At 40.2% G+C, this 19,667-nt stretch overlaps 1 protein-coding gene across 1 annotated transcript; it reads right to left on the reverse strand.

Annotated features, from left to right (window-relative positions):
• Positions 1 to 652: 652 nt before the first annotated feature.
• Positions 653 to 19,347, reverse strand: LOC148025490 (Ribosomal protein L10 family protein). The gene is made up of 8 exons (XM_087692649.1): positions 19,194 to 19,347; positions 13,064 to 13,229; positions 12,872 to 12,962; positions 12,717 to 12,775; positions 12,578 to 12,638; positions 12,360 to 12,450; positions 1,046 to 1,122; positions 653 to 944 (listed from the first exon to the last, which is right to left on the reverse strand). The coding sequence occupies exons 1-8, from the start codon at positions 19,219 to 19,221 to the stop codon at positions 828 to 830; spliced, it is 690 nt and encodes a 229-aa protein (XP_087548775.1). The 5' UTR covers positions 19,222 to 19,347; the 3' UTR covers positions 653 to 827.
• Between the last annotated feature and the right edge of the window lie 320 nt (positions 19,348 to 19,667).

Raw genomic sequence — 19,667 nt, forward strand, 5'->3', positions numbered from 1 at the left:
TAATCATATGCCCTAAAGGGCAATGCCAACAAATACAACCACAAACAACATTTGATTAATCCACTAGCTCACTTTACCTGCTTTACATAGGCAATTCAGTCATTACTATCCTCCAAACAGCCTTAAAGTTCTAGACAGGGCACTTTTTGAGGCACATTGATGGGGCTGATCAAATTGTAATTGAAAACCCACCTTTCCGAGGCTGACCAAATTGAACATAACTGAAGGCTGAAACTTGGGATTTGTGCACCAGGTTGCAAGATTTGTACATATGATACAAATGAAGTATAATGCCAGCATTTTTAAACCAGAAACCAGCATATTTGTCTATCAGAGAGGAACAGCAAATGCCCATCTTAAGGAATATGCGTAAGGAGGTAACATAGATATGGTTTCAAGAAAACTCTTTATTAAAAACAGATAATTCAGCTCTCAAACTTCATAGGCTTGCATTCATGAAGTATCATATCCTGCTTCCAGTAAAATCTATGGCCTGAGTTCTCCGATTATGTGAAGAACCTTCACAGTTTCCAAGGAAAATTACACACTTGTGAGAACAAACATTCTTTGAAAACCTGAAGAAAAGGGGGGGAACAAAAAAATCCCACCAGACTATAGCACAGAACAGACAACCCACAGGCAAGATACCATATCAAGAAAACAACTTGTTGAGGCCTCATGACAATCATGAGACGAGCATCAAATACAGCTCTGAAGAAAGGCATAACAGCAGTATGGACAATGGGACAGTCCAGACAGCATCACCCTTGATTGTGATGAAGCTGAATCATGATGAAGCTTAAGAAGCTCTACATCTGCAGAAAGACTTATGATCCTCCCTTAGCATCAGAAGCTTGAAAGATGTTGTATACATGGAAGTCATTCAAGCTCCACCTGCAAATGAGATGCATCCGAAAAGCTGCCATTTGTATTCCCAATAACCTCTGGTGTATTGATGTCAGAGTTAGTATAAAAAAACTGCTGCTTCTGCTATTAAACTCACAAGCACATAGAAATTCTCAATGCTTTTGAATCCTAAACATACCAGTACTCTAGATGCTTCTGGGGACAAATGTTCTCCCTCCTGACAAACAGTATAATCTGCTACCAACTCCACAACACCTGTGTACACAAAGTACTAAAATCAGCTATTAACTTGAGAACAGCTGCGTACATGGAACAGTATATATACAATTGGTGGTACCTAATATTTACACTAAGAAGGCAGATCCAATTAAGTATTATCAGGCAAGTTTGATCATTCAAAAATCATTTGTGCTAACATTGGCAAATCCTTAATACTGCTACAGAAAATGGGCACCTTCTGTTTGTAAGATTAATTGATAAAGAATGAAAGACAATAACTGAATTAATCGATGCACAATGATACCCAATCCCAAAATGAGAGGCAAGAGTGGATGAAGAACACCAATATAAATGACAGCAGACGGCTACTGGAAATGATGTTGTAGTGCTGCAATTTGGACAGCATTGATCCCAATAATAAGCAAAACATCAATACATGCAATAAAAATCAGTAAATCTGAAATATGTGACACTAAACGAACATGTGCCGTAAAAGGATTGCTCGCTGAAGGAGCATGATCACGAGAAATTTCAGCATGCTGCTATCGTAATGTGAGAGTGCCAATCAATACAATGGAAGAAGGTACCTAATCATCGTAAATCACACACTCAAAGACCATCTAAGAGAACATGGAAGCCCAAAGTAGCAATGACATAGATGGAAAGCAAATTCTTCTTAATGCCTAGCACAAAGAGGACATCCTACAAGGTCATGGGAAGTGCCGAAAACAATAGTAACCTATACATTACCAATGGCTTCAATTGCATAGGAGGCATTGTTTGCACACGACTATTGCCCCCCTTAGGTCCATGATAAATGAGAGTAATTCTCAACGAGAAGTGATGTCATTAGAAGCATCATTGTCGAAATACCAAGTAGAAGCCACATCAATGAGAGAAAAACAAGCATCATGAATAGAAGGATTATACTAACATTCCATGGAAAAAGTATATTCCTTGTGCTTGGTGAGATTGATGGTCTCATTGGTGACAACAAGACTAGACCGGTCCAACGATACAATGTGCTTATGACATTCAATGATAACGTGGCTCGTCTTTCAACAGTAATCGCATCTCTTTGGTTTGGTCAATGTAACTTTTTAAGGGTTGGGAGAGGAGGACCCAACATGGGAAGGTGTCTTGGAAAATTTATTTGATACAGAAGATGAATGACCAGCATGGGTATTTACTGATTTTTTTACGAACTTGCTTGTTCTTCACTTGAAAGTTGATTCTCACCTTTTCCATAATGGTAGGTAGAGAAGGCTTGTTCAGTTTCCATGGCAGCGTTGTAGTTGAGACAGCTTTATTCTCCCTGCAATAGGAGAGAGACAATCTAATCGAAACCCTAGGTAAATTGGTTACTCATAGTTACCAACCGCAAAGTGATAGCAAAACCTTGATATGACTCCGGTGGACTATAAAGAGTAAAGGAAAAAACCCGATTATCACCTCATTCCATGCAAACATCTTCCAATTCCTTCGCAAGTAAGCAACCCGTGCTTCATTGCACACTTGATACAAGGAAACGAGATAATCCCATGCTTGCTTGGCTATTTTGCATGATCGGATGTGTGGAATGATACCTCTCTTCACCAATAAGGTGATTAAGGCATATGCTTGGGTGTCATGGCCATCCCATCAAATTTGCACTTAAGTGGGGGCTAGTGTGAAAGAGGAAGAAGATTCAGCATCATGAGAGCCACCTCTCAATGTAGAGGCGAGAGGTGGTATCAATGCTTGAGAAGCGAGCATTTGCTCAATGCCAATCACAATACTCAATAGATTCACGACAAGAATATATCGCATCATATATGCCCACATTGAGTAATGTGTGCCGTCAAGCTTGTCACTGGCCCTAAGCATGCCCAATAAATCATTATTATTATTGCTGGCCATAAATACAAATTAGCAATAAAATAATAATTTCCAAAATAAAGAGAAAAAATAAATCCTTGAAAAATGATGAACCACTAATAGAAGAGTTGCTGGCCATTTTAATGGAGTCAAATAATATGAAAATAATATTTTTCTCTTGTTTTCCAATAGAGGAGAGTGAAAAATATACTACAAACATAAGTTAGTGAAATAAAATATTACATGAACAAGGTAGCAATCAGCCATATGTTGAATGCTCTAATAAATAATATTTTCCCAATAAATGCACCCAAAGAAAACAAATTCGTCTTCAATCTTGATGGAAATCAGTATGAACAGCCCCATAAAGGACATCTTCAATGCGCACCAGCCAAAGAAGATGACTTCAAGCAAAAGCCCCCAATTTTGGCAACCCAAAGGTGAACAAGCGCAAAGACAATGTCAAGAGGGGGAATTCGGAGGCTATGAGTGACATTGGGCAAAAGCCCCAATTTTTGACAAATTGAAGATGAAATTGCAGAAATTATGAAGAATCATTACCAAATGTCACACCTGGGGTCAAATTGAGCTTTGATTTTTTGATGGATTGGATGGAATTTCAGGAAGCTCCACATTCTTCAAAGAAATTTTCCCTCAACGTCCCCCCAAATGCTAAATTAGATCTCCAATTGGATGAATTTGATTGAAATTGATAAAAGCTCCAATATTTCCCACAAATTTAAAGAGAGATTGAAGGTGCACAAGAAAAGGCCCAAAATTCTTGATGATCAACATTGAATTTCAACAAGTCAATGAATAAATTCTTCAAATTCTTGAAAAGCCCCATATTTGGGAGTGAATTCAGTAAAAGATTCAATGAGAAATCGAATTCACACTAAACAACCTAATTTCTGAGATAAATTTCTACTGAGAAGTTGTTGGTTGAGAGGGAAAAACCCTTTGGTCCCAAACTTGATGCTATGTATCAGAGCATAAGTCACAGTGGGAGAAGGATGGCAAGAAAGTGTCTCCTATTTTACAAGCTAAGGATAAGCATCTTTGAGATTGATCGTTATGTGGAAAACATGGATGCAACCTATGAGAAGCTTTAAGTATGCACTTCAAAGATTATAGGAAAAGCAAAAGAGAGCAACTGATAGCCATAGGCATGCTTTGCAATTTGAAAAGGGTCATTCTGCATTGTTGTACTTCAAAAAGGCAAGGTTGAAAAAGATAAAAGGCAAAGAGTATTTGTATCCAAATCTGAATACGTGCTATTATAGGCCCTTTGAGGTGATGGAAAAGATTAGTGATGTGGCATATAGGCTGAAATTGTCACCACATTGACGATTGCATAACGCTAATCATGTGAGCTTGTAATAGCCTTTCCATGGTGATGTGTCATGAGGACATGTATTTTTGAAACCTCACTTAACATGCGGATTGATTTTTAATCACATGGTTAAGTAAATGTTGCACATGTGAGGTGTAACTGGGCTTAGAGTAAATTTACCGAGACCCAAGGAAATCACGGGATTTCAAAAGCAAAAGTTGCTATAAGTTATGCCGCACCGGTACTTGGTGGTATCTAGTGCCGATTGTTGGCCTAGGTCATTCATTTGGCTATAAGTGTCAGCTGGTGACACTAGAGAAGCGACGTTTAATGGTACCTATGTCAAAGTGAAGCAATGCAAAAGTGTAACGATGACAAAGTCAATAGAGAGAGGAGAGAGAGAGAGAGAGAGAGAGAGAGACACGCACACAATGAAATGCAAAAAATCTGCAGTGAAGAATGTTGTATAAGGATGCAGAATTATAGATGAGTGCAAAGAGAATATTTGCGTATGTCTCCGCCTTGAGGACCTCGATCTCCGTCAACCCCGAGTGTTGTCTCCGTCACCAGCAAGCTGAAATCTGTCAAATACAAGTATAGAAGTCTACTAGAAACTCAGCCTTATAAAGGCTAAAAAGAATGCCTAAAAAATACCCGAAATAACTAGGTCGGCTGCATTTAATGCAGCCAATTGTAGTCGGGCGAACAGTCCCGACTACAGCCACGTGGCACTGCTGACGTGGTAGGAGATGAATCTCAACACCCCCTCTTAGATTCTGGAGAAGGCAATAGATGTAAGGATTTGGAATGTTGATGAAGTAAAGCCTGGGGAAGTGCCTCGTAAACAAATCTGCAAGATTGTCTTCAATCTTTCAGTACTCCACATCAATGGTCGCATCCACAAGCTTTTCCCAAATGAAGTGATACTGGATCTCTATGTGCTTGTTTCAAGCATGGAATACGGGATTCCATGCCAAAGCAATGCAGTAGAAGACGCAACTAGATACTCTGCCTCAGTCGAAGATAGGGTTGCCGTGGGCTGCTTCTTGCTACTCCAAGAGATAGCACCAACACCCAAGGTAAAACAATAACCTATAGTAGACCGCCTTTGATCCACATCGCCAGCCCAATTTGAATCACTCCAACCTACACTAACAAAATCAGAAGCACAATTGTACCTGCTAGATAGAAAATCCTGAGGTGGAAGGGCCCCCTCAGAAATCGAAGTATCCTCTAAGTAGCCTACCAATGCACCTGTTGAGGTGCACTCATAAACCCAGCCAAGAGACCTACAGCAAAACATTAACCTATAAACCTTCCCATCTAAGGAACCAAAGTCAAGAGGCTACTCTATATAGATCTCCTCCTTCAAATCACCATTCAAGAAGATCGACTTCACATCCAACTGAAAAACAAGCCATCTCCTATGACTGGCCAAGGCAAGAACAGCATGAATAGCCGCCATGCGAGCTGTAGGGGCAAAAGTATCATGGAAGTCAACACCAGGGCGCTATACAAAACCTTTGGCAACAAGGCGAGCCTTGTGCTTATCCAAAGAGCCATCACTATGGTACTTGGTCTTAAAGACCCATTTGACACCAATCACCTTCTTATGAGAGGAACAAGACACAAGGAACCAAGTGTCATTCCGCTCAATAGCCTCCAACTCGGCTTCCATTGCCTTTCGCCAATGATCAGACTATAAAGCCTCCTTCACTAATATAGGCTCTCTATCCTACATAACACAGGACATCAAACAATAGTTAGAGCAAACAAGCTCCATAGAATGTGCCCGATGCCTCCGTGACCTCCACGGTCCATCCTACGGTTCCCACTCCTCAGAGACCCCCTCGATCCCTGAATCACGAGGTGTGTCACAAGCCCAATGAGGAGGAGGCCAGATCTCTCCTCTGTGCTTCCCATCTACTAAAGACTCGATACATCCACCAGCAGGATCTCCACTAGGGTAGCTGGTGGAAGAGAAGACTTGGAATCTGAAGAAGAGTCTCCATCAAGAGGCTCTGGCTCCAAAGGAACTGTCTTGAGAGCCCAACTCTCCCCTAGATCTCCAAGTACAGGGTGCTCCTCACCCCCCTCTGTGGCCGGAACTTCCACGAAACGCACATCTCGGCTTATGTAGATATCCCGCTTTACGAGATCATACAAGCGATAACCTTGGGACTAGGAGCTATAGCCAACAAAGACCTATCGTCAAGAAGCTGCCTCAAATTTATCACATTGCGTCTTCGAGATGTACACATAGGCGTCACACCCAAAGATCCTGAAATAAGAGACATCAGGTTTAGTCCCAAAGTAAGCCTCAAAAGGTGTCATCCTATCAACAACGGAAGGGGGGGATGGATTTAGGATATAGACTGCCGTAGCCACTGCCTCGGCCCACAAAAATTGAGGTGTCTATCGGTGCTCCATCATGGTGCATGCCATCTTGATCACACTTCGGTCCTTCCACTCCGAAATGCCATTCTCTTGAGGAGTGTTGGTATTAGTAAACTCCTGGTGAATGCCTCTATCTGCACAAAAACAGGTAAACACATTAGAAACAAATTCACCACCCTTGTCTAATCGCAAGGTCTTCAATCTCCCGCCTGATCGGTTCTACTCGAAGAGAAGCCAATCCTTGAAGTGAGAGAGAGCCTCCGACTTCAACGTCAAGAAGTAGGCCCATGTCATCCTACTGTAGTCATCTACGATCAGCATGAAGTACAAGCTCCCCGTCAAGGACTCATTCCTCATCGGGCCACAAAGATCCGTAGTAGATACAAGCTTCATGTTGTGCTAAGAATTGCTCTTAGCCACTTAAACAGCCCCAAAACATGCTTATTTTAGGCTTATTTTAGCCAAAACCCTAAAACGCGGAGCAGATCGAGAGAGTTAAGTGGGAGAGGATCTAGAACCCTAATTTTCTATAAATTGGCAGCCCAAGTTTTTGCAGGTTTCAGGTGTCATCAAGTTGCTACCCACACCCCGTTCGCAGAGGACATCTCAACCCTTGCTGTCCATCACTGTTTCCTACAGTCTAGCACCTGTTTCCAGCCCTCCACACGCTGATTGCTGTTGTTTTTGCCTGGCGACTGACTATTGATCATCTGCATTGCTGTCGTACAGCCTGCCACGTCAGCAAACTGCTGCGTTTGCAGGCTCCAACTGTCGTCCTGACAGTTTTCTCTCTCCTGCTGCAGTCACTGCAGTTTTTCTCTCCTGCAAGCTATCCTACCAGCGTTTTTAGTCTTTCTCTCTCCTTACTATTGTCTACATCAGATCCAACTTCTCACAGCTACATTTGTTGGTGTTCAACATCCGGAGGCTGCCTTGCTGCGATTCGGGATCCATTCAGAGTACGACACACTCTCCTGCTCATTACCCTTGCTCTAATCCTTGAGATACAGGAGTTCAAGGTTCAGTATTCAATCACTGCATAGTGTGTTTGCTGCATGAGCATCGTATTATTAGTAGTCATATCATTTCATTTATTCACTATGTTCATTGTCTCTGAGTTACCCTAACCCTAACCCTAACTGTGTTCTTTTATCAGTCTGTGCTTTGTCGTACGGTTTCTGTTTATGCTTCTGTGTTAGGTTATTTTCTTTACACTCCATAGGTGAAGTAGACCGCCTTGAAGCTTTGTGGGGAATCGCGTCCCTATGCTGCTTCCCACGAATACAGGAGACGCATGGTTGCTAGCTCACCACTATGTCCAGCAAATCTCAAACAAGCGATCCTCGCAACACCTTCCAAAGATACTCATAGTTCAGGTGGCCAAACCGAGCATGCCATAGCTTGGACTGTGTCTGAGAGGTAAGAGGAAGAGAGGTAAGAACAGACGAAGACTTCAATTTGTAGATGCCATTCTCCTCATACCTTAAAGAGAGAACCTTCCTCGATCCACAATCAAGAACTCGAACAACATCACTATCAAACTCCACCAAGAGACCAAGAGAACAAATCTTATGAATTGAGCAAATGATACCCTAATCCTTGCACATGCAAAACCTCCAAAGTGTGGATACCACCACGTCCATCTAGAATCAGCTCCGTCTTACCCCGTGCAGCAATAGACGCAAAAGGGTTGTCTCCTATGAGAATCTACCTACACAAGTATTGCAAATGGGCAACACCAACTGTTGAAGGAGTCATGTGCTATGAGGCACCACTGTCCACGATCCACTCTCGAGCCTAGGAAGCTGTCATTGCAGCATCAAAAGACTTCGGTGTAGAGTCCTCAATGACCGCTAAGTATAGAAAGGCAGCTGATGAGGGTGCAGCCACCGCTCCAAAATCCTTCATGTCCTTCTCAGAGTCCTTGTCCTTGTCGGGGCAATCCTTCTTTCGTCTTACCACAAATATGGCATGTCGATTCTTTCTCTTTGTCCTTCTTAGATTTGTTGTCCTCCTCCTCCTCCTTTTGATCCTTCCCTTTTTCTAAGAGGCTTGACCAATCAATGCCTCCCATTTGGAAGCATTTTGTCCCTTCAACTGTTCCTCTTGGTCCAAGACCATAAGAACTAACTCTTCCCGACGAAGAGTCAACTCTCACCTTGAAGAAATAAGAGCGGAATTAAAAGTACCGAATCATGGCAGCAACTGGGACAATAAAGTGATCGCCATGTCTTCGGAGGAAATGGGCTTCCCCGCATTTTGCACTTGCATCTGAAGCTCTCGAAGCTAGTTGATGTGTTCCCGAAGCAAAGAAGACTTATTCACAAACAAGATCCGCATTTGCACCTCTAAAGAAACCCTCTTTATAAGGGTCATCCTATTGTACATCTAGTCAAGCTCCAGCCATATCTCCCGAGCCACCGTCAATGCTCTATATAGACTATCATGGTTGTTGTACAAGACAAAAATAGGAAAAAATGAATCCTAGCATTCAGCTTGTCCCAATGAGACTAGGCCTTGGTCAACTCCGCACGAACATTTCAAGAGAGTCTGGACTCACCTCTCACCGAGGGCCATTTGATATTCTCCATTATAAGCTCCGTCAAATCATAAGACTCCAATATGGCCAACATCATCACACGCCATATGCAGTAATTGTTGCCATCAAGCTTTTGATCTGATGGATGAGCCAATAGGACAGGCACCTTGATCGCCTGGAACTCCACGTCAGTCTCTGTAGACATCTTCAACTACAATGTCTGCATAAACGCAAAAGAAACACCCTCTGGCTGTGAAAACGCAGCCTGCTAGGACTTGTCTCCATGTCCCAAATCTTCTTCAACCGTCGAAGGCGATAAAAAGGCAAAATCTGCACTTAACAGCCAAAAACACAGTCTTCTTCCTTCTCTAACAGCAGAAAAACAACACCAACTTCAGCAAATCTTCTCTTTTCTCGCACGCCCACACTTGCCTCAGCCTTGTTCTAATGGGTAGCCCACCTACTTGCACTTGAACGCTGAAAACACAACCTTATGTCACGTTGAAAACTCCTCTTCAGATAGGTCCATCCTAGGTCAGTCCTAAATGCTCTAATACCATGCCAAAGTGAAGCAATGCGGAAGCGAATGACTGTGACAAAGAGTGAACAGAGAGAGGAGAGAGTGAAACGCAAAAAATCTGCAGTGAAGAATATTGTATAAGGATGCAAAATTATACACAAGGGCAGAGAGAATATCTGCGTATGTCTTTGTCTTAAGACCTCAATCTCCGTCAACCTAGAGTGCTGTCTCCATCACCAGTAGACTGAAATCTGTCAAATGCAAGTATAGAAGTCAACTGGAAACTCAGTCTTCTAAAGGTTGAAAAGAATGCTTTACAAATACCCAAAATAACCAAGTCGACTGCATTTAATGCAGCCAACTATAGTCAAACAGTCCGACTGCAATCAAACAATCCGACTACAGCCACATGGCAAAACTGCCACGTGACACTGCTAACGTAGCAAGAGATGACTCTCAACAACTTAATGCCAATCTAATGGTCAAAGATGACGCAGAGACACTCAGGAATGAAAGTTGCCTTGCCAATTTAATTATTGGCCAATCATTATTTTTCAAGGTCTCAAAGTAATTATTAGATTCATTTTCAGTATTTAAAGACTGAAAATTAATATTTAATTATGGATAATGCTATAAAAACCATTTGGGAAGGCTGCCCCTTGTCAAAAATGCCCATGCAAGATTGAAAAACGTCTTTAGAGATTGAAGAGATGCATTTTTAGTCTATTTAGCTTGCAAGAGGGAGGAGATGCTGATGGTCTGATTTGCAGCCACTGGAAGACCTTTTGATACAGCCAAGGACAGGAGAAGACCAATCAACAACAGGTGACAACATCTACAAGCTGTTGAGACAAGGCAACAGCAATAAATGACTAATTTTCTTCAGTTTTTTGCATCTACAAGCTGTTGAGACAAGGAAACAACAATAAATAACAGATTTTTTTCAATTCTTTACAAAGAAAGTCCGAATTTTCTCTCTTCTCAACATTCTCCCTTATCTCCCAGTCTTGCTCTGAAGGTTATAACATTGAGATCACCAGAGGCTAAGAAAATTCAGGTTTCTTTGCTCTAAACCCTAATCAACAGAAATTAGGGTTTAGCAACAGCCTCGAGAAGCATGCCGAAAATTGGAAGCTCCAAGACTTGGATTCAACAGGGCTGAAGTTGTTTTTAGCCTGTTCAAGTGGAGCGACCAACAAATCATTGAATTTGGGACATTTTCCATCTCCATCAAAGCAGGTGAAAGCCAATTGATTGTCTAAATAAAGGGGTAAATCAGATTGAAGACTTATTGGTCATTTTGGACAGTAAGGGGAGTTGGAATACCGAAAGGGATTGGGAGAATCCCATTGTACATCAACTTCTTCTTCAATTAAGTTAAATAAATACTAAAAGGAACACCAGTTTTGGGGCCAACGGAATATCCAATGTCCAAGATTATATGATAAAGTATGCATTTCAATTTTGTGAATTTGTTAATTGTTGTAAATAGTACTTAATCAAGTTATTAACCACCCTATTCGAGGAGGAAGGCTGGTTACATGATATGCTTGACAATATGTCCACTGAAATTTCGACAAAGGTTGAAGAGTGGAATGAGATCTTTGCGAGTAGATTTTGGCACACAGAGAAAGAAATATTAGAGGTAAAGTTTCCATGAGATACTTAGTGAAGTTTCAAAACTACTCACTTATGGATGTCAAATGGATGAAAGAGAGTGGCTTAGCAAACCACTATCAATTGTTACAGCTTTACCTAGAGGCTTTTTAGCTGAAGTGGACTTTAGATCGGGCTTTTTCAAGTTCAAGTGAGCAGGAGGTCCAAAGCATTGTCTGATGCTCAAGGGAAAGATAGCACTTCCACTCATCTAGTGATAGACAGTTCATGTATATAGTGGGTCTTGGATTCATTTAATATGCATCCAAGATACTATTTGTTGACAGCACATATGCCCTAAGGTCACTACTCAATGTATATTAGCCATAAGATTACTATTCAATGTATCAATCACTGCAATTGGATATAGTTTTTACTATGTATCTGAAACTATACATCTGTGTTAGATTATGATCATCAAAGATTAATTATCAATTGCTGGTTTTAAGTGGATGATCATTGGTAATTAATGGTATTCAACTGGGTTTTCTGGACAACACAATGTTAGCATATGCCACTGATAGTCCAGCCATGGTTTATACTCAGTTTCTGCTTTACTATGGTTTATACGCAGTGTTAGTGTATGCCATTGATAGTCCAGCCATGGTTTATACTCAGTTTCTGTTTTACTATGGTTATTTGGCCATAACACTTTTGATGTAGAGTTAATGAATGCATCCCATGTGATTCTAACAACAGTTATGATTTACTTTTGATCAGTTATGACTTGGTAATATTGGCTGGAAATTTCAATATGTGATTGGCAATAGCATAGTATGAACAACGATGACTAATGTTCTTTTGACTATGATATCCATGATTTTTCCAATTCAGTATTGTTTAGCTTTTGTCACATTGCAATGCAATCAAGGATGAACACAAGGAGTTCAAGGGTGAGGTCTCTCACAAGAACATGTATTTTTAATACTTGTACATGATGTTGGAAAAGAAAAAATAGAAGGGATACATACCTCGATTTAGCCTAACTGGCAGCCCTTGTTTCCTTAAGAAAGGCTCCATGTCATGAGTGAATTGTTCCAATGGTCCTTCTTTCAACTCCACCTATGAAAACAAGAAAAATCAGGCACATATCCAAGTTATACACTCTGCATTGCCTGTTTAACAACACATAAAATTTATATAAGCTGACTCATAGCAAAATTAGACTTCCTATGACCACAACACATACTGTTTCTGTAGCAACACTTCCAGTTTTAGCAAAATCATATTCTTCAAACTCTTTGAATAACCTGCATATAGGCACAGATTAGCAATTTCAACTATGACTTGAAATGGACAAGTGCAGAGGCCAAACACTTCAAACTAACCTCTCAACCTCCTCCGTTGGAAGATTTGTGAAGAAAAGACCGCATTCCCCATGCAACATCTGCATTGATTTCAAAGATATCCCTAAGCCACAAAAAAGGCAATCGCTAGTACCAAGGAAGCCAAACCAATAGGCAAGCCATATCGGACACCTTACCTCGCTCGCCTTATGCAAATCTTCTTTCACTTCCTCTGCAACTGTTCTCCCTAAAGCAATTTGCAGAACCTTGTTGGATCCAAGAAAAAATCTGAAAATAATAATTTTGCAATCTAAACACCAGCAGCTTGAAAAGGCCAGAAACCTGACCGAACCATAATAAGTAACATACTAAGCACAAACAAAGTGGACCTGCTGCTTTCCTTCAGCTGATCACGGAACTCCTTAAATTTTGTATTGCGCATGTTTTCAAACGAAAATATGTACAAGGATGAATAATCATCTAGGCAATGTCTAACAGTGCTTATAAGCGATTCTTTCTGCTCCCGCCCTCTCTTTTTTGTTTTGGATAATGTCACTGTACAAACAGTAAACAGATTATTTCTGAAGTCCCATAAAACTGGCAAAAACATCAACACCTTAACAATCCCTATCATGACCTAACATACTGACTCAGTATGACCAAGATGTGCTCAAACCATCTAGGGGGATGTAAGTGCAGGAATGAAATTTCATTAAGGACATAACTGGAATAGTGGCAAATAGAAAATTTAACATTAAATACTAAAATGATAAAAGTTAGTCTGTTGTTCCTTATGTCAGGCCACTTACCATATTTCATTTCTGCTATGTGCATATCAAAACAAGTATAGTCATCAAAACAGCACCATTATGCCAAACAAAAGTTAGGGCACTTACTAAACCTTCAAAATCATTAGACTCAGGTCAAAACCAATCACAATTCAAACCCTTTCAAATAAGTTCCGTGATAGTCAGCTCCAATCACAATGTGTAGGCCACACTGATAGCCCTGCAACTCACACACCAAGTCACCCAGTAACACACAGAGATCGCTCTAAAAGGAAGGGTATGTTGCTATCTTGTAAGGCCCCAAAAGCCTTGGGTTAAAGGTAGCTGCAAGAACAACTTAGCAAAAAGACACTGAAACATACTGAAGATTGCAGAATATGTACAAAACACAACAAATAGTCTCAAACCCTGTATTCCCTTTTCCTGCCCTGCAGGGCTGGGAGCACACAACAATGAGAATATGGCTTACAAGCTGAGGCAAAGAAAAGTATTGAATGTTTGTCTACTTAGATGGATCTTTGTTAGGCAGATACTAAAACATAAGAGAGTATATTGCTCCCAGCTTAAGGAAAAGCAAAGTCTTGGATGTCCCCATACCAGCACTACTTATATGGGCCTTCAGTAGGCCCAGACATCCTATCAATTTATAAAGATCTGCCACTGTTTCTTTCCCATTTTTGCACATAGGAAAACTAGCACCAATAACTCACATAGGGCCCCAACAATGTAGAGGTAGATGGTAGAGTTTTCAGTTGTCAGAGTAGATTCTAATAAAATCAGTTGTGTGGCCAAAGAAAGAATGAAAATTTTGAGGATGAAAAGCTTGCAAGTACATTAAAGTGGTTCCCAAATTCCCAACTGCAGCATATCAAAGGTTGCTTGTAAACTTGGAATCACTATCTAATAAGATTTCAAAAACCATACCAAGCAATCTAAAGATGTGAATAAAAAGTATTGTAGCTTGAATCTGTAAATGATGACCCAAATCATGCTTGAGGTGTTTTTGGAATACTTGAGATAAAATCCATCATAATAGATGCCCAAGGAATATCGAGTATGGTCATCAATACCCTCAACATCGATCTAGAGGAGCACCATTTTTTATGCCAAAGATTCCATCCAATTTGCCAATGAGAGGGGCAGTCCTCTGTCTCAACTATCAACATGTTAAGAACACATGCCTAGTTTTTAAGCTTTAATCAAACTCGATAAATATCACTTTGTATCCTTTGTATAGAACTCCCTTTGGCATCCTATTCAAGTGTGGGCTTTGGGAAAAGCCTCAAACATATTGTTGTCAAGCCTATTCACCTTTGATTGGACAAACCCTCTTATACATATCTCAACCACACACTAGTCTTCTGTTGTGATATTTGGATTTTTGACAAGCTAGGCAACCTCAATGAAGGATATGTCTCTCTCTTCACATTGGTGGCCAACAAACAAAGTGCTCATAGTTAACTAGAAGGGGGAACATGAGCAGAAGCAAGACCCCTCTAAATAGGGAAAAGGCTAAGGTCACAAAACAGGAACAAGAGAAACAGTGCCCTTTGTGTGTGTGTGTGTGTGTGTGTGTGTGTGTGTGTGTGTGTGTGTGTCTCTCTCTCTCTCTCTCTAGAGGACAAAACGCGGCAAGTCAAGATTTTAAAAAAAGATGTGTAGGTGTGTGTAAACATGTGCATGTAAGAGAGATTTTTAATTGACGGTTTAATTGAAACAACATTTCAAAAATACAAGCGAAAGCCTGTATTTGTACATTAAAAAGAGACCTATATTATCTAGATACAAGAAAGGGTGAAGATGTGGAAGGGGACCAAGGAATGGGCAGGGAATAGTATGAAACGGTGGGCCAAGGAACACAAATGGCCATTTCAAGAGTCCGGGGGACCTAGAATGCATTCTAGTCATTCCTAAGAGCTCGAACAACCGTTCTCTCTTTCTATAGAAGCACTCAACTGCACTACTTGTCCTTAGTGACCTTCATAGAAAGGCTTATTACTTTGTTTAAGCAGCTTCTACCCATGTAAACACCCGATACAACATAATATAATTATCATTTATAGTATTCACTTATTTCTAAGACTTACCAACTTGAGAAAACAAAAACAAAGAATACTTAAAGTTAAATATGGCAACGTTCTAGAAAAGTACAGCCATGTGCACATAAAAGAAAAGGAGACGAGTTGAGGGTCAAAGAGGGGCAAACTACCCCCCATAGGAATGTATTTCTAGTCAATCCAAGTTCCTTAGGAATGAGCTTAGTTACAATCAATCTAAGAGTGAGGAGAAGTATTTCTTCACAAGTCCATACAAAGGACGAACATGCACGCATGCATCACAAGCATAAACTAACAATTAACTTACACAAAAAAATTAGTAGCTCCCTCTAACTTCAAAAAGATAGCTTGCTAGGGCTTCCTTCACTCATCCAAAACCTATTTTAATGGCCAGAGGCAATTAAAATCTGAAATCTATTGCAAAAGATTAAAAACACAAACTTTTCTCCTTCCTTGACAACAATTCCTAAACAAAAACAGCAAATTAATCTCGTTTCCCACGCATCTCCACTTTCTCCAACCTTGTGTCGATTTATAACCCTCCCACTTGCACTTGAATACTAAAAAGACAACCTTGGTCCCACACTAAAATCTCCTTTTCAAGTCTTCTCACAATCAGTCAACCCTTCAACACCGCTCTGATACCATGTCAAAATGTAATGAATGCAGAAGCATATACCCAAATGAAAAAATGAAGTGAAAACAAAAACCAAGGGGCCAGAGAAAGAGAGTAAAATGTTGGAGACTACAAAGAAAGAATGTTGAATACTGAAGGAAATCTATACAACAAGTTGTAAGGAATATCCAACCACGGATCTCTTTCTAAATCTACAATGTATACAAAACACAAATGTATGTGACATGAGACAAGCATGCCCAAAATATACAACAAAAATAATAATAAATGACCAGATCGACCAAACTAAACTTTGTTGATTGCTACAACACATGCCAACTGCATAAAACGACTATTGTCACCAAAATGAGAAATGAACTTAAACTTCACGAAGATTTTTAATTAAAATGAACCTTAATTCTAATACCCTAGCTCTTGGCGTGGTGATCATTGCACTGGGAGTGAAGGATTTAACACTAGAACATGTAGTGGACACATGTGCCGACCATTTCGAGATCTCAAGCTTAGTGCAATTTCTGGGCAATTTTGTTGCGAAGAAAACAACATTCTCATGACTCCATCATGAGAAACCCTCCCTCCCTCCCTCCTATTTGTGAAAGGAGCAGCATGGAACTACATAGCGACTATTCAAGAGAGTTGCCTTAGTAAATGCTCCGTAAAATTGGGTTCAAATGCTTGCTATCATTTTTAGGGTTTCATGAATCAATTACGTCACAAGAAATCGTTGAAATACATCCATTTGTAATCAATTTCGAGCATATTTCAATAATCTAAATAAATAATGAGAGAGGCGTCATGTTGAAAAATAACAACCAACTATACAGAAGGAAAAAGAGAGACAATGAGAGTGTGCTAAAGCAAAAGAATAGAGTGTACTTGCTGAACTAAAAGAATAAGAATAAAATGTATAAGATAGGTCTAAGATAGATCTAGACCTAACTTAACTAGAGTTAAATGACTCTAACTCTAGACGCAACTTATAACTTTAGTTGTGTTCACACTAAAAACTTAAAAAAAAAACAAAGACTAAAACATTGGACATTGCCCATAAAATTGGTAAATTCTAACACTCCTCTGTAGTGTCAATGTGGTAAAGTACAAGAATGATCAACAAAAGGATGGAAAATATAAGGACTTGCGAAAAGCCTCAAACTTCTCACAAAGTAATGCTTTGGTGAAAATGCCAATAACATTTTCATGTGTAGGAACATATATCAAGCTGATCTTCCCTACATAACAGCTCTTTGATATAATGGTAATGCACCTCAATATGTTTCAAGCAAGCATAAAACATAGGATTTCGTATCACTAGACTTGTGTGCACACTAAGTCTCTTTTATAGAAATTGTTGAAGCAAAAGAAGTGTTGTAGTCTCGTTCAAAAAGTGAAAATGCCTTTTAGGAGGTGTTGTAATGAGTTGAAACATGGCCAAAATTTAAAAAAGATACAACTTAGTTAGCAAATTAGTCACCTCATGAGTGAGTCTAGGTATTCTTTAATGAGCCAAGTTATTTGTGCATTTTTTTGCTACTAGATTTATGAGAATTTAGAAATCAATAAACTAGTCGACCTAATTATTTTATTCATTTATTGCTAGCTGACTTTTTACTAATTGTGGCCTATTTATTGGCCATTGCTCCCTTCTCCTCAGTCATTGTCACCATGCTTGGTTACTTGCACGTCCTATTAAAGAGAGACAGCCAGTCCCAATGCCCACATCAGTAGATGACTCACTTTTGTCTCCATCCATCTCATGTCTTGGTATACAAAAATGCCCAACACTCATGAATCGTACACTACTGCTAATACCATATATGTGACATTGGTGGCTTACAACCATCCCCAACCTAGCAATTACACATCACAAATGTATATTGTCTCTCCTAAGTCCTTGTGCTAACATAACAGTAGACATGTAATAGCTTGGCACTCTTACCTAGATATTCATGTCAGAATGGCCCAAGTATAAGTGGATGCACGTGACAAGTTGTGATAGTTGTTGAGTTTATTCTTAAGAGTGCAAGCTGATATTCCAAAAATCCAAAGGATGAAGTGGTACAATGGCCAAGGGTATAGTTTTTCATGGAGCAAGAAATGTACTCAATAAAAAATCCCAATGTGTAATGGGATAAAGCCCTAATGAGAGGAGCAAAAGTGCAAGTTGAAAAAGAGATGAAGCTTTTAGCATCCTTGGCTTCTGGCAGTTTTAGCCAACCTGCTTGTTACCCATCAACTTGGTCCAACCATGCCTTGCGGTTTCATCATTGCCTTGTTCCCCTATCACGTACACATTGTGAACCAACTTTGCACATTGTAGTCCACCTTGCTTTCATTGCTTGTATGCTTGCATGTCCTTGTTTCTAATCACATATTCATTGTTGTCCCTTGCTTATTGATTGTTTGCTTACATGTCAATGAATGTTGTATCATCATTTTTGACATTGAACACTCCATGGATGATATGAATTACATGCAATGTTTCAATTTAAATATTGATTTCGACCTTTGCTTGGTGAAATTCCAAGATTAAAACACAATTTCTAGGAGCTAGAGAGCACTTGTGAAAGTCCACAATATTAAATCTTGTTTCTTTATTCGCACTAAAAAGAGACGTTGAACCCATTCAATGAATTTGCTTCCATGCTCATTCTCTAATTTGTCATCTGAAGTTAAACATTGTAAGAACCCAACAACGATGCTGGGAATGGTATATTGACAACCTTTCCAGAAGTCTCTTTGCTCTTTTTTGAGCAGCATAATTAAGGACAGATGTCTGCACTTTCATGGAGATAGTCAAATGGCCTCTGCCAAGTATCTAAACCCTCGAGTGAGTCCTGCTTTTTCATGAGAAAGATCAGGAACTCTAAAATAACACAGGCACACTAACAATGTGTCATTGATTGAAAATATAAACGCCGTTCCGTCGCCTTGTTACCAACCCTAAAACCCTAGTTTTCAGTAAGAAAACATGGACTTTCCGGAGGAAGGAAAGCAAGCAGCGAAGCACTTAAGCGAGGGGAGAGAGTGAGGGGCATACCGAGCTTATTTCGCTTGGACTTCGGCATCTCTTTTGTGGTGGGAGGGCGGGTGCAGGCGAGGTCCGTCTGGTTCTCGACAACGAAACAGAGACCGTCCGCAGTCGCTGAGCTTCAATTTAGTGTAACGAGCCACTCTACGAATTATTAGGGTGGTGTCCGGCCTACAATTTTGACTAGACTTTCAAAGTAGATGTAATTATTAGGGCGGTGTCACACGTAGAGTTTTGACTAGACTTTCAATGTGTGTGTGTGGTAAGAAGGCAAAAGAACACGCCACATCACATCACATTCACTTTAGGCTCGGTTCAGACAATGGCGGACAGATGCACGCTTTTTTTGCCCTGTGTGTGAATATATCTAACGGTCGGCCATAAGTACCACAAGTTCTTGTTTGGATTGTTGGTTTACTAGCGTTCCTGGCGCGCTTCGAGCGCAAGGAACGCTATCCCGCTTCGCGGGGTGCGAGGGCAGCT

This window comes from Lygodium microphyllum, chromosome 14, assembly GCF_053477565.2.
Source record: "Lygodium microphyllum isolate KBCC chromosome 14, Lygodium_microphyllum_v1.1.10, whole genome shotgun sequence".
In the NCBI taxonomy this organism is placed as follows: Eukaryota; Viridiplantae; Streptophyta; class Polypodiopsida; order Schizaeales; family Lygodiaceae; genus Lygodium; species Lygodium microphyllum.